The sequence below is a fragment of the Trachurus japonicus genome, chromosome 4 (genome assembly GCF_045865225.1).
Source record: "Trachurus japonicus isolate A0001 chromosome 4, Traja_1.0".
In the NCBI taxonomy this organism is placed as follows: Eukaryota; Metazoa; Chordata; class Actinopteri; order Carangiformes; family Carangidae; genus Trachurus; species Trachurus japonicus.
In genome coordinates this window covers 12,585,235-12,600,954 of record NC_140910.1, presented here as the reverse complement: position 1 = coordinate 12,600,954, position 15,720 = coordinate 12,585,235, and the positions used below count along the sequence as shown (strand labels likewise).

The 15,720-nt window shown below is 41.7% G+C and overlaps 1 protein-coding gene across 1 annotated transcript; it reads left to right on the top strand.

The window, feature by feature from the left end:
- Window positions 1–5,350: 5,350 nt before the first annotated feature.
- map2k2a (mitogen-activated protein kinase kinase 2a) lies at window positions 5,351–15,390 on the top strand. The gene is made up of 11 exons (XM_085774045.1): window positions 5,351–6,129; window positions 6,332–6,542; window positions 7,501–7,647; window positions 7,796–7,873; window positions 8,262–8,313; window positions 10,978–11,102; window positions 11,728–11,941; window positions 12,123–12,187; window positions 12,691–12,752; window positions 13,452–13,497; window positions 13,601–15,390. Exons 1-11 carry the CDS (start codon window positions 6,041–6,043, stop codon window positions 13,709–13,711), a joined length of 1,200 nt encoding a protein of 399 aa, XP_085630171.1. The 5' UTR covers window positions 5,351–6,040; the 3' UTR covers window positions 13,712–15,390.
- The last annotated feature ends 330 nt before the right edge of the window (window positions 15,391–15,720 follow it).

The following is a 15,720-nucleotide window of genomic DNA, read 5'->3' as shown; positions in this document are numbered from 1 at the left end:
CCATATTCAGGTCAAGGGTTTTATTCATTTTATACAGTTTATATTCACTGAGAACTTTATTTGTTAACACTTGTACATTTGCTTATTCATGCTGTTACACAGTCAGCCATTCATGTGGCAACAGTATAATGCACAGAGTCATGGGGATACAAGGCGCCAACATCAGAGTGGGGAAAAAAATGTGATCTCAGGACTTTGACCATGGCATCATTGTTGGTGCTGAACTGGCTAGTTCCAGTGTTTCTGAAACTGCTGATCATCTGAGACTTTTACACATAACAGACTCCAGAGTTAACCCAGAATAGTGTTTAAGACAAGCAAAGAAACAAAAAAAAAGAAAAAAACATCCAACGAGCAGCAGTTGTGCAGATGGAACCGCTTTGTTGATGAGATGCCAGGGTTGAATGGTCAGACTGGTTGAGAGAAAGGTTTCAGTAACTTAGACAACAACTCTTTAAAACTGTGGTCAGGAGAAACGCTTCTGAGAACACACAGCATGTTGAACCTCAAGATGGTTAGGCTACAATAGCAGAAGACCACATTGGGTTGCACTGCTGCCAAACAGTTACAGAAACCCAACTCTGCCATGGACACAGGTGACAGTTAAAGTCTGAAAATATGTATCCTGATCTGACGAGTCTAGATTTCTGCTGAGGCACGCAGACGGTAACGAAGGAATTTGGCGTCAACAGCGTAAATCTATTGACCAACCTGTGTGAACAGTCCAGACTGGTGGTCGTGGTGTGATGGCGTGGGGAATGTTTTCTTGGCAGTTTGGGCCTCTGAATACCAAATCAGTCATCTACGGTAATACCACAGCCTGCCAATGTGGTTGCTGATCTTATGCTTATAACTTTTGGTCACAAATGACCCATGCTCTAACGACTGCTGGCATGACAATGCACCATTTCACAAAGTATAGTTTTCTCAAACTAGTTTCATGCACATGGCTAAAAAACCCCACCCTCTCCAGATCTAAATCCATTAGAGCATCTTTGGGATGTGGCAATTTTGTTTCAACAATGACAAAAAATTACTAAATCATTACTAAACTATTGACATCCTTTGCTGTTTCTATTTTCTCCAAAATGTGGTCAGGTATGAAGTCCAAGGAATTTTCTGACACAGACCTCCGTCATGCAACTATGACGAAGCACTGGTCACGGCGAGGGTATAAACAACTATGTGTACAGTGGCAACAATAATTGTGAAATGGAAGAACCACAAGGACTCTTCCAACATTAGGACGTCCAGGCAAACTGTATAATCAAGCCAGTGCAAGAAGAACCCAACAGTCGCTGAAAAAAAGCCACAGACATTTTTCTGGAGAACCAGAAGGAAGGAAGATGACCATCTCAGCAGCACACCGTTAACGAGGCACTATGGTTGAATGGGTTGTTGTAGGCCGCTTTGTGTAAAGGCGACTCTGAGAGGAAATACTGAACTCTGGGTAAACCAGACACTGCTCATCACTTGGTTAATACCATACCTATGGAGAAGCAATGAGGTAGCATTATGTTGGGGGTGTTTCGCAGGGCAGAGATGCTAGTCAGAAATGAGGGAAAATGACATCCCAGAATTTGTAAAATATTCCTTCAGAGGCATAAGACAGAGGGGGGTATGGCTTTACCCAACCTGTTGTATTATTATTGGGCAGCAAACCTACAAAAAATAGTTGACTGGGTTCAAAGGCCAGATGCTGATTGGTGCCAACCAGAAATGAATGCCTGTATATCAACTTCACTTCCTGCATTAGTTACCTCAAAGCTTCCCCTCTCGCCTAAACAATACTCCTCATGTCCTATTGTAATCTCCACCTTAAAAATTTGGTCACAATTTCGACAAAATTTCAATCTGACAGACTTCTGTCTTTATAGTCCCATCTGCAATAATCATGTTTTTCTCCCAGCCAAATTAGATCCTGTCTTTGTCCAGTGGCAGAGGGCAGGTTTAAGTAAATTCAGTGATCTCTACATAGACGGAACTTTTGCCACATTTGATGCTCTTTCCACCAAGTTTAATTTACAGCGCTCCAATCTTTTCCGCTATCTTCAGATTCGTCATTTTATTCGTACCATCAGCCCATGTTTTCTTAATTTACCTCCAAAAAAAGGAATAGATATCATTCTACAAATTCCCACTCACTGTAGAGGTCTCATTTCAAAATCTATAATATTATCATGTCATTCAATAAAGAGCAGACTGGGTAGAAGAACTTGGAATAAATATCTCCGATGCAACCTGGGATGATGCACTATAGAGTAAACGGGTCAACCTCATGTGCTCGCCTTGGCTTAATTCAGTTCAAGGTTCTTCATCGAACCCATTATAGCAGAGCCAGACTCTCTAGGATCCTAATGTCAACATTGTCATATAGCTAAGGCTGAAGCTTTTAGCAAAGATATCCAACCTAATGCTGAAATGGCTATATTTGGAGTTCCGGGGGAGGGTTCATTAATAACAAATAAAATTAAAAATGTGATTGCTTTTTCAACTCTCCTTGAATCCTGTTAGAATGTAAATCAGCACATCCACCCAAAGCTTCCTCCTGGATGAAGGACCTGATTCTATTCCTTAAGTTGGAAAAGATAAAGTATTGCGTTAGAGGGTCAACCCAAAAATTCTATGAAGCGTGGGCCCCTCTATTATCTTATTTTGAGAAATTTGCAGTTCTCCCACAAGATAAAAAATTTAAAAAGGCAAATAGCCTATTTGTACTGTCTTGAGGTCCACTTTTTCTCTTATTGATTTATTTTTTATTTTTATTTCATTTATTTTTCTTTATCTTTATTTATTTATTTTGTATTACAGTATTATTTTAATATTGTATATACCTGTAACTTTCTTCGTATAACATTTGAGGTGTGCTTCTCACTCACAAGTTTATTTTCATTATTTAATTTATTTATTTAATTTATTTGTTCATATTGGCAGCACGATGGGGATGGGTGGGGGGAAAGAAAATAAGAAAAATGTTGTATGTTGAATATCTGTGATCAATATTAATTTCTTCAAATAAAAACATGTTTTAAAAAAAAAGAAATGAGGGAAAATGTAGTGCAGCTATACACAGCAAGGTCCTTGAAAAGAAAATCTGCATTGAAGTGCACATTGTCAACGCAATTAACAGAATTTTCTCGATGAGAAGTTCGGGTTCGGGGGAACCATTTTTTCCCCCAGTCCCACACTGTACTTCCCCACAGGAGCATAGTCTTGGAGCTGCTACCCCCAGCTTGGGATCAATAAAGTATAATAATCTATACTGTCCTTGAGTGGAGTTTGAGAGGATCTGCCAGGACAAATTGTCCAAGTCCAGATGTGCAAAGCTTGCAGAGAGTTGCCCAAGAAGGCTCAAAGCTACAACTGTTACCAAAAGGTAATCCAAGAAGTACTGAACCTAACCCAAGACCGAGTCAAGGACCAAGACCAGAGCATACCAAGACCAAGATGACAAGACCAAGACGGGGTTGAGACCAAGTCAAGACCAAAACCAAGGGGGTTTGGGTTGGGGTAGGCCGAGTACAAATGTAGTCGATTCCAAGACGAGGCCTTGACCTTGACCTTGACCTTGACCTTGGTCTTAAGACCAAGACTGGTCTTGAGTACCACAACACTACTTTTAGCAAATGAGAGATATCAGTTTTTATTATTATTATTATCTTTTCAGAAGTTATTTTTGGATGTAATTGTTGCCTTTAATGTGATAGAGAAGCTGAGAGAGAGAGTGATAGGTCAACAAACACCAAGAGAATGACAGGATGACATGCAACAAAGGACCTTGGCTGGATGGGAACTTGGGCTCCTGAGATCACTGACTAAGTCTTAGTGGTATGCACTTCCCAACAGTTTTTGATGATGTTTTTTATGATTACAAAGGATGTGCTTTCACTTTCATTACCAGGTTGACCAAGTGTTGATTTTATAGGCAAAAATAGCACTTTTTAAAGAGATCATTAGAGGACTGCCCTGATTTCCAAGCAACAGAAAATGATTAATGACATGAATAACTAATGCATTTTTACAAACTTTTTTTTTCTACCAAACAGTACAAGGACTTGGAAGTGAAGTTTGTGGCTTCAGCAAAGGGCCATCCTTTCTAAATGTATGCAAAAAACAGTTTGCACTCAGCTGAGTGTCTCAAAGTGTTGCATTAGCAACTTAAGCAATAAGAGGAAACTGGGTTGTGAGATGTACCAGACAGAGTGTTGCCGAGTGAGGAGTATGTAGACAAGCTCAGGTTAGGTAATGTGTATTTTAGGAAGGTGCACTGATTAAGTAATGAATGTGGGTCTGTAGCTACTACTAGATTGTTTAAGGTTATCTGCATATTTCGCAGATAACATGTTTGTGAATTGATGAAAGTGCAGGTCAGCATTATGGGGATAGTCCTGGCAATTTCAGTAGGCCATGCAAAGAATGAAATTTGAGCAGCCAGAAAACAGAGCAGCTGTGTACTTATTTGAATACGGAAAACACCTTGCTTTCAACTCATTAGTTATAGGAAGATGAAAGCATACAATAAAATAGACAAATAAATACAGATTCAGGAATTTCCATCACATTTGGTAAACATTTACACCTGGTATTGCAATATCAGTTGTCTTTATTCATCAGGAATTACCAACAAATTCAAGTGACTTCAGCATTGTGCACTAAATAAATCTCTTTAGCTTTACTTTAGAAAGATTTAGAAGAAAGGACAAAGACAACAAGACTTTGATCTTTGTAGTAGTTTGCTGTATGAATGAATATACAATACACAGTGTTAATAGATGCAGCTGAAAGGCATCATTTCAGATTTTGACTGTATTGAGAAATTTGCGACACATTTTTGTTTTGAGGTATGGAGGCCCACAGATCTATCCAATTTCTGAAAATCCATCCATAGGTTTCAAATGTTTAAGTAATAAATTAACAGCTTTTATAAATAGACCAATTCTATTCTGGACTTGTGGGAAACGGTGTATTGTTATTTGGGGCATCTAATAACGGAATTTCGGAGGGTTTGGTAAAGTTTATTGTTTATTAATGTTAGGTGATAACATGGATGTATTATATTACATAATGATATTATCAAGTGATATGATTTTTGTAAAGCTTCAGCTGCCTCTTGTCACCACTGGGTGGCTGTAATGTACCGCGCCGCTTGTTTACTAACTGGCTTTAAACACATAAGAAAGCGACATGGTTAAAGTTGGCTTTTTACCTCATTAAAAACAGCACACCGGTGGTTATTATCACAAACTGCAGATGTCGTACATCTCCAATGAGACTTCTTCTGCATCCTTCGTATCGGACGCTCTCAGTCTCGCGCTATTTATGAAGGGCTCTCCCTGTGGGTGTCACACACACACACGTCTGATGCTACAGCTGCTGCTTCCTGTACTGAAGCACCGCCGCCGACCAGAGCCAAAGCCCTTTTCGCTTCACAGCCCCACACCCCCACACCCCGAGCCTGAAACACGGAGGGATATCTGCTGCTGCTGCTGCTGCTGCTGCTGCTGCTCGGACGCTGCGGTTCTGCGGAGGGAAGCCAGCCGGCCAGAGTGGTCCTCCCCCCCGGCGTAGCAGCCGGTAAACCCGCGGCCCCGTTGTGTTGCGGAAGCTGAGAGGCGAGGAGCTGCTGCACTTGAGGACTGAGAGACGCAGGGCACGATTTTTCTAGGAGCTGGTGCTAGCTACGTAGCGGCTAGGTGGCTAATGGCTAGCTGCAGGTAGATAACACAGAAGAGGCAGGATAAAAAAACAGATATGTGTTCACTCCAAACGCTATAGATGCACCGGATAACGACCTGACTTTTTGGAAAAAGCACATCGGGATGATACGTTTTGCCACATTGGTTCACTGTACTATTTTTTGCTAACGTTAGCCAGCTAACAGTTAAGTTACTAGCCACCTAGAGCCGACCCTGTTGCTTTTCTCCCCACCACACTTGAGTTTCGTAGAAGGAAAAGGTTAGTTTAGCAAGCTGCTCGGCTCCTAACAGGTTAGTTAGTTGGTGCATTATTTGGGGAAGTCGTTTCAGGGGTAGTTATCGACATGGCTCCCAAAAGAAGACCCGTACCCCTGAACATAACGCCCATTGGGGAGGGACAGGCCACCTCCAACACCATTGATGCTGCATCTGAGTGAGTAGCCCTGCTGTGGGTTTAAAAATGAATTGTACCTGTGTTGGACATAAAGTGTTAACCTTAAACTGCTCTGTGTTGGACAATGTTGCTCCTATTTATGAGCACTGGATCACATTAGGTCTGTGCACCCATGTAATAAGTCCCTGTCTCATCATTTATCCCTCTCTCTCTGTCATCACCTGTCTTGTCCCCCTCACAGAGCCAACCTCGAGGCCTTACAAAAGAAACTGGGTGAACTAGACCTGGACGAGCAGCAGAGGAAACGACTGGAAGCCTTCCTCACCCAGAAGGCCCAGGTTGGGGAGCTGAAGGATGAGGATTTTGACCCCATATGTGAGTTGGGTGCTGGAAACGGAGGAGTGGTCAACAAGGTCCGCCACAAACCCTCTGGTTTGGTCATGGCCCGCAAGGTGAAAGCAACGACTTGTTGAATACTTCCTTACAGGTGAAGTGTGATGTGAAGTAAGCTGCAGCAAAACGCAGTCAGGGTGAGCTCAACTTAGATTTTAGTGTGGAACTAGGAGTGCACTGCTCCCATGTCTGCCTACAAGACCACAATGTAGTCAAACATTAACAAAGACCGCATACGGCAAAAGCATATCATGTCATATTATAATATACTGCAGCATATTATATCACACAATAATAGAGGTGTGTCTGTTGTTTAGCCTTCCCACACTGATATGAATGAGGTGGAAAAAATAGCAGGAACACCTGTCAGCAGCTCAACAGTACCACAATTTGTAGCTTTTAAAATGCTCAGACAGTTGGATCAACACCTCTTTGACACTGTGCAACAATAAACTTATTATCTTCATGAAGGTAGTGTTAATAGATTTATTGCAGGACTTTTGTACAGTATTAGTTTTAGCTTGGTGCCTTTTTTTAATTACAAAAACTCTGTTGTCACCATATTTTATGACACCTAAAGGGATCCTTCTCAAAATCTGTTTTTTTTTAAAGAATAATTCCCACTATGTCGAGCATGTTAAGCATACAATGCAGTTCTTGTGTAGTATTGTAAACTTACTGCTAGTTGCTTTGTCTCTTCTTTTCACCCTATTTTGATCAGAATACGGGGTGAACAGTGAGATGGTAAATTACTGCTTTTTGCATACAGTCACTGCAGCAGCAACCCAAGCAGGCTCAAGCTTGTAGGCTTTCAAGCTGTGTAATAACTTGTCTATTTTTTGGTGTGGTAAACACTATTTTAAGAAGATAACTGTGAAATTGCAAATGGTGTTAGTCAGTGTTGGTGGGTTAGTTATGCAAACCAGCGCCTCTGAAATGTGTGACTTTGAGACAGGCAATGAATGGTGTAACTGCATCTGGGGCACTTGTTCACGGTCTCATATTTACCCTCTTTAGCTGATCCACCTGGAAATCAAGCCTGCCATCAGGAACCAGATAATCAGAGAGCTGCAGGTGCTGCATGAATGCAACTCCCCCTACATTGTGGGCTTCTATGGGGCCTTTTACAGCGATGGGGAGATCAGCATCTGTATGGAGCACATGGTGAGAGACAAAGACAATTAAGTGAATTAATGCGGTCAAGTGTCGGGGTATATTTATCTTGTGTAAAATATTTGTTCCCAAAGAGCCTCATGTTTTTTGATTTTTAAAATGTTATGTTAGATTTCATTTGTGCCACTTGTCGCTCCAGGATGGTGGATCCTTGGATCAGGTCCTGAAGGAAGCCAGAAGAATCCCAGAAGAAATCCTGGGGAAAGTTAGCATAGCTGTAAGTAATTCCTCAGTGTTTATTACATTTTTAAAAAAATAAATAAAGTTTCAGCATTTTTCTATTTATTTTTGAGCAGCCTATGAAAGATGACGTGTCAGTGATTCTTTAAAAAGTTTGGTGAGTCTGTTGTGGTGTTGCTTAACTGGCTTTGCTAATCAGTAATGAATTAGTCACAGAACAGAACCTACTCTGTTTTATTTAACGTTTGCTCGCAAATTTTGTCTAAATAAACCAGGTGTAAAGTTATTACCCAGTGAATTTTGTTTTGATTAATATTAACACACAGGAAAACATTCATTTTACATGTTTATATGTTAGATTATGTGCACACTATTGTCTGAGATTTGGCGTACCATTTTGTAATGTTTTCCTCTCTTTGTTACAGGTATTGAGAGGATTAGCCTACCTACGGGAGAAGCACCAGATCATGCACAGAGGTATGTGTGTACTCTAGCCTCAGTAAATTACATTGCTCTTCAAAATCTTGCTGCACTAGAAATGCAGGTATGTAGGTTACATAATCAAACTATTGTGATTGACGTAGAAATTTGTCACGTGATGATGATCAGGGTGTATGCAGACATAAGGGTTTGAATTAAGTCATGTTTTGGTAACATCACACATTACATCATTAACACATCATATAATTTTATTGCAGGTTTCTTTTTAATGCAGTGTTTATTACACAATCTCATTTTATTTTATTGGCTTAACTCCTGTGACTTGTCTTCAAGCAGAAGAATTATGACACAACTTACAGTGCCATTGACTTAGATGATCATGACATAATGTTTTGTTTTATCAAATGCAGAAAAATGCAGTCTGATCCAGTATTTCTATATTCACACGTAAAAAAAAATTGCCTCATCAGCTTTAATTTGAGGTGTTTGACAGAAATATTCCACTTATAGTTAAGTCATAACAACTGTTGTTTTACATACTCAGCTATTCCAGAGCCTCAAATCTCAAGGAAATGAAATTCGATATTCTTCAATGGCCAAGTATGTCAGCTCAACAAGCAGCAACTGAACAAGGCAGCATTAAAAGTCTGGCAAAATATCACAAGTGAGGAAACTCAGGGCTTGATGTCCATGCGTTACAGACTTTAGGCGATTAGTGATTTTCATCTAAAATATTAAAGATGGTATTTATATTTGCAACAATTTATCCAATCACTTGTAAATCTATGAATATTGTTTAACACCTAGAATCCAAGCTGAGAGGTCCCGAACATCACGGCTTGATGGCTTCCTGTCAGAATTATTGTGATGGTGTAAGGAGACAAAATGGAAAGAATGCACCACTGTCCAAGTGCTCATTGACCTGATTGTATCGGATGATACATTTGAAGTGAAAACACAGTTGTCATGAGTGACCTTGAGTTTGCTGGCAACACTGTAGTTAGTGCTATAACAGAAATATGTTTAAATTGCTTTTGTCTGGAAATGGCCATAACATGTGTAGAAATGGGCAGCCTATAAGAGCAGTTTTGCCAGATTACAGAAGACTAAACCTCATTTAGTAATAATGCAATGTGGATGTTTTTTTATGGACGGTTGTCGTGGGTAATATAATGACTCCCATCCCCTCAGTGTTACTGGTGGCTAAAATTTGCTTATTCTGATGAGGCGACCAGCCGAGAATGTTACAGTCTAAACATGAGATTTAAGAAAAAATGCTGGACAATTTTCCGCTGTCATTATCGTTCCTGCTCTGAAATAGGCTCAAATGTACTAACAAAAAACATTTAAGCATGATTTGTATTTTCAAACATCTATGAACTCTTTTTTTGTTGTTGTTAGTGAAACCACTTCAAATGTGCCTGTCTAACTAGACAGGCTCCAATCCTCCATGTAGTTCAAATTTTTATTAATTGTCTTCATGCGTTTTCCTCCATATGCGCTGCATCAACATCTTAAGACAATTAGTATGTTCACCGCATGGCCGCCTATTATTTGGAAATGTCAGGAGTTCCTGATCAAATAAGTTTGTAGCATGAAGCAAAAACCATTATCTTTGCGATCAGAAAAAATAAAAATCCCGCCGTTGTCTAAGGCGGCCAAGTTTCCAACAGCACACCGTTGAGAAACCATGGGAAACCACGGTGCGGCACGGTGATGTCTCTCAGGGTCGGTGGTACTCCAGGACAGAGTTGTCTGTGAGCTCAGGCGGTAATTACAGCCTCTCAGATGTGATTATACAGCAGCCGCACCCTGTCCACCCCTCCCTCCACGTCTCCCTCCATCATTCTCCCGCTTTTTCATGCCACCTCCTTCTCAAGCACTTCTTAACATGTCCTTGGTCGGTGGGAGGGGGTCAGTCGCCGCAGAGGGCAGATTGCAGGGCTCAGTCATACCCCATTATTTTGCAGGATGTCTTTTGTAATGAGCGGGAAATGTGGAGGACCAGGCTTGTTTATAACAGGGGCTCAGCAAGACTTGGTCCCTATTTTCTCCTTCTGCTCGATGAGCATGGTACCACAAACATACCTTGTGTGGGGGGGGGGGGGGGGGGGGGGGGGGGGGGGGGGGGGGGGGGGCACTGAGTTAGTCACCCACAGCCCTCATGACACACTGCAGTCCTTGTCAAAAATGAGTCTCTGGGGGCGTCGTATAGCTCAGTGGGTTGAGCAGGCATATACATTGGCTATAGTCCTGCCTCTGTACTGTATGCAAAATATAGTGAATAAGTGTTTCAAGACAAAATCCTGTACAAAGATGTTTGCTTTCAGATAGCTCTTGATATTTTTTCTGTCCTTGGAGGAATTTTTCGCAGCTAGCACCAGTTAATGTCTCCAATTAAAATGAAATACACTCAAGCAATACATCTAATGCACATAGTTGTACATGGAGAAATACATCAGTGCCCCTGTGCTTGTCCAAATGCAGAAGACACCAGTGTGACTGTTCTATTATTTGCTACGTGTTTAGCCAGATTTGGTAGTAAGCAGTCTATTCTCATCCTGATGACTACAAACTCTGTGATTGCCAAAGTCAATAGTGAGGTGATAAGTATGGATGACATTTGAGATGTGGCAAAAAGCAGTGTCTCACTGAACCTGACATGTATGTTTGTTTGTCCACATCCCCTCTGCCACATAGATGTAAAGCCCTCCAACATTCTGGTCAACTCTCGTGGGGAGATCAAGCTGTGCGACTTTGGCGTGAGCGGCCAGCTCATAGATTCCATGGCCAACTCCTTTGTTGGAACGCGCTCCTACATGTCGGTGAGTCAGCTCTGCACGCCTGCGCCCCCACCCCTTTTCCTCTGGCCCTATCCCCACTTTCCTTCTCCTCTTTTCTCACATTGCTCTTGTTCACTGGCCCCACCCTCTGCCTTCCCTTCCTCTGGCCCTCCCTCACTTCCCTGCCAAGAAGCGAGGGCTGTGCCCAGGAAAGGGCTCTTTGGCAAAGAGCTAGGCAACTGTGCTCACTCTTTCTCGTCCTCCTTTCCCCCTGACTCTTAGACACCTGGTGGGTGCAGCGCTGAAAGCCGCGTGTGTCTCTTCCATCTTATACCCAACCCCGTGCCCACAGAGCACCGGTGGCATTGAGACAGTCGCACTTGTATCATAATTCCCGAACGCACACATCTGTCCTTGCTCACCCCTGTAACTCCAACAGGCCAAAGCTGCTCTTCACTTCCTGCCAAAACCTCCCATCCTCTGTCCTCTTGCCTTAACCGCACCCACCTCTTCTTGCCATAACACCCCCTCCTCCCTCTCCCCTTCCATTATCCTCTCCTCCACTTCCTGTGCCTTCTCCGCCTAGCTCTCTGCCCAACCCCTCTCTCCTGCCTGGCATCTTGGCTCTACCTGCTCCCTCTGACGTAGATTGTGTGTTTCTCAACAGCCGGAGAGACTGCAGGGCACTCACTACTCGGTTCAGTCTGACGTGTGGAGCATGGGTCTGTCACTGGTGGAGCTGGCGATTGGCCGCTACCCCATCCCCCCACCAGACGCCAAAGAGCTGGAAGGCATCTTTGGACGGGCTGTTATGGACGGAGCTGAGGGAGAGCCTCACACCAACATGCAGAGGCCTAGACCACCAGGCAGGCCCGTGAGCGGTATGAAATGCAAAGGCACACAAAAACACACAGTTACATAAGATGGTCACAAAACTCATCCATGTAACTGTGCATTTCTTCACTAATGTTTGAATGATTAAGCTTGAAAACATAACATTGCTTTATAAGTAACGTAACTGTTTATGTTGAGCTGTGTGACTGATGTTTCTCTTGTTTATAGGACATGGGATGGACAGTAGACCCGCCATGGCAATCTTCGAACTTTTGGACTACATTGTAAATGAGGTGTGAGATCACAGATTACACAGTATTTTGAAATGCATGCATGTCTTGACGTATGCGGCACGGTGGCACAGTGGTTAGCACTGTTGCCTCACAGCAAGAAGGTCCTGGGTTCGAATCCCGGGCCGCCCAGGGCCTTTCTGTGTGGAGTTTGCATGTTCTCCCCGTGTCTGCGTGGGTTTCCTCCGGGTGCTCCGGTTTCCCCCACCACTAAAAACATGTCGGCTAGGTTAATCCTCCAGTCAGTGCCCCTGACCAAAGGCACTGGCTCATAATCTGGAGTTGGTCCCCGGGCGCTGCACCGTGGCTGCCCACTGCTCCTCAGGGATGGGTTAAATGCAGAGAAAGAATTTCACTGTACTAGCTGTATATGTGACTAATAAAGTACCTTTACCTTTACCTTTACCTTTACATTTCTCTCAGTTCAGGTTACCCAAAGTGCACAGTACTGTACCCATCTGCTTTAATTTCTCAGTTTTTCTCAAATCTTCTTGTTTCTCCCTCAGCCGCCTCCTAAATTGCCACACGGTGTCTTCACCAATGACTTCCAAGACTTTGTGACAAAATGGTGAGCAATGCAATGTCATGTTTGACTGACCACTGTAAAATTATCAAGAACTGAAATGTGTTTTTTATTGGTATATAGTAACATGAATCAAGCAGTTGGTGCTTACTAAAACGCACAAGTGTAGTTCTGTGCTTGGGGGTTGCAGTTGGAAGTGCAAAGAAACCCAAAAATGAACAAATCCATATAGATCCCCTCCATACATATTGGAATCACAGTTTGTCTCATTAGTTTATCCATAACAATGTTCAGTTACGTTGAATCTATGTGTGCGTTTTCCCTCATTCAATTATCTAGAGTGTGTATATACTTTATACATAAATCTGAAAACATTGTTGAATAGTCCAAAAACTATCCACATGAAGTGTGGTATTTCCCTGAATATACCCAGTTTCTCACTTACGCGAGCTGGAGGTCTTAAGTTTCCACAGCGGTCTTGTATAAGTTACTGAGAAACAGTTTGCTTTCAACCTAACTGTGATGTCATAAAATCATACAGAGAAAGTTTCTCTATTTAGCGGATAAATGTGAAAACAGCCTTCCAGTGTCAGACAAATGAATTGTTCTACACAGTGAAGCTCACACAAATAAGTAAAGTAACAATAAACAAAGCATGTTTTCAAGTGGAGGAGAACAGGGGCACTAATGTTTCTTGTAAAGATTTCATCCCAGTGACCTTCTTGTTGTCATTTGTGTCTGTAGTTTGATCAAAAACCCAGCTGAGAGAGCAGATCTGAAGATGTTGATGGTGCGTACCTGAGCTTCATTTTCACCTATCTGGCAGTTTGAAGAGTGGTTTCTTTGTAAATGATTCTAGAAAAACAATGGTTTCCCTTTTGGTTTTCTTGTAGAGTCATACGTTCATCAAGCGATCGGAGGTGGAGGAGGTGGATTTTGCCGGCTGGTTGTGCAAAACCATGGGGCTGAACCAGCCCAGCACCCCCACCCGCAGCATTGAGTGAAGAGGCCCACACTGCCCTGACGCACCTCTGGGTCTTCCTTGCATACACATACATATACTGTACATACACATACACAAGCCATCACACGTATTGGCACTTTTTTTTTCATCTTGGTTTTGGCTTCCCCCCCTTCATTTGTTTCTTCACCAGCAGCAGGGCCCTTCGAGTCATTGTACTGTAATACCACAGCTTCACCGTGCCGGTGTCAAGAGTAGCCACAGCTCACTGAAGGGCTGCCAGTGCGTCAGCTGAATTTTCATTGATTGACAAACTTCTTTTTGTATTGTTGAATATTCTGTATTAATCTCTTTTTCTATGGCAACAGTTGATGGCTTGTGGGACTGTATTTTAATAAATTACCTGCTGTAGAGATTTGTTGGGCTGAAAATGACCAGAGAGAAATCCAAACAAATGATCTACTTGCAAATTCTAAATTAGTTTTATTGAAGGTGAATGCAGTTATTTTGATTTAAAATCCCTTCGTTGAAGTTAATCACGCTAAAACGTTGTCTGAAGAGACCTTGCAGTTACCTCCAATATAATAATCAAATTTGTGAGTAGAAAGAGCAGGACAAATGGGCCTATAAGGAGTCATTTTCACTTTTAGGTAAATGAGCTATCGTGCTAAAGATCACTTTGTGAACAATGTCACAAACCAAAGAGGGTACTACTAATAAGTTTTTCAATGCCTGATTATTTTATTTTTTTGTATGCACAGTCATGAACAGTATATCAGTGTACTTTGAATGTTTTGATTCCCCCCCCCCCCCATTCAGTGACCTACACTCTGATTGTGTTGACATTGTCTCCTCCATATACATTTCAATCAACATCTCGCACTGTGCGTCTCCAGGAGGCATATGCTGTGGAGGCCTGATATATGCCAGAATGTCTCTACTGACATTGTGAAAACAATGATCCAAATGTATTCATGGGATGATATAGCATGGTTTATTATCTTTCTTATACTGTATGTGTATTTTATTTCGTAAGATCATGAGGGGGATGATTAACTGGTGTTTTTATCAAAAGCCTGAATCTCTGCAATGTCAATTTGAAATTTCAATCATGTTGACTAATCTAACTTTTTTTCTCTCTTAGTTGTTGGTCTGTACTTTCCCCTGAGGTGTATTTGATTATGTTCTCACTGTACTGCTACGCGTGGCGCTCCAGGATTTCTTGTAGGACACAACCTAAACAGAGGTGTGCTTTTGGAAACGACTCGGGTTAAACACTTTTGAAAACCTTTTTTTTTTTCTTGTGATTTAACTCAATTAATTGTGATGAAAATACACAACTACTGCAAGTGAAACTTTGGTGGTACAAAAGGTTCGACTGCAAAATTTTAACCCCGGTCAGTGTTGGTCACATGGTGGTGGTGGTGTTACATGCTAGCCTGCCGTCTTGCTAGAAGCTCTTGTATTCTCTCTGCTTATGGCTGCCCTTTCTTATTCCCCCAAAAATGTGCATTCGTTCAGAGCAAACTGGATGCATTGTCACTTGTATGTGTACAAAGCTATATACAAAAATTACAGGAGTACTATTTTGCAGTCTTAATATACAAATTTTTGATTTATGTAAATGACAAGGGAGAAGAGTCATTTTATTATAATATAAAAATGTGTTGGATATGGTTATAATGTATAAAAAGATGAAAATAAAACTTATTTGTGAATGTACTGTAATTTGTTATTCATGATGTCTCCTGATATCCACTGTCATTACTTTAAAGTTCATATTTAACATATTAGACCACTAGAATACAAATGTCATGTGATTTCTGATATAGGCTATTGATACAGTGGGCCATAGCCACCGTCCTCCGTTTTTCCTGGTACTTTCAAGTTGATTTTTAGTGGCAGGTGTGGAGGGGTACACATTAGTAGACGGAGAAAATAAAAACATTTAAAATTGTCCCAGAAAACGTGACCTTAGTGGCCTGGTTATGTTGTGACTTCTCCATCGCTTTCATACTAGATAACCTACCTGAACGACTGTACTCGTTTCTG

What these genes read in the sequence shown, in the direction of transcription:
- map2k2a (XM_085774045.1), top strand. Translation starts at nt 6,041, where the DNA reads ATGGCTCCCAAAAGAAGACCCGTACCCCTGAACATAACGCCCATTGGG. An exon ending in GCATCTGTATGGAGCACATG is followed by an intron (nt 7,648 to 7,795) that starts GTGAGAGACAAA and finishes TTGTCGCTCCAG; the next exon opens with GATGGTGGATCCTTGGATCA. An exon ending in GAACGCGCTCCTACATGTCG is followed by an intron (nt 11,103 to 11,727) that starts GTGAGTCAGCTC and finishes GTTTCTCAACAG; the next exon opens with CCGGAGAGACTGCAGGGCAC.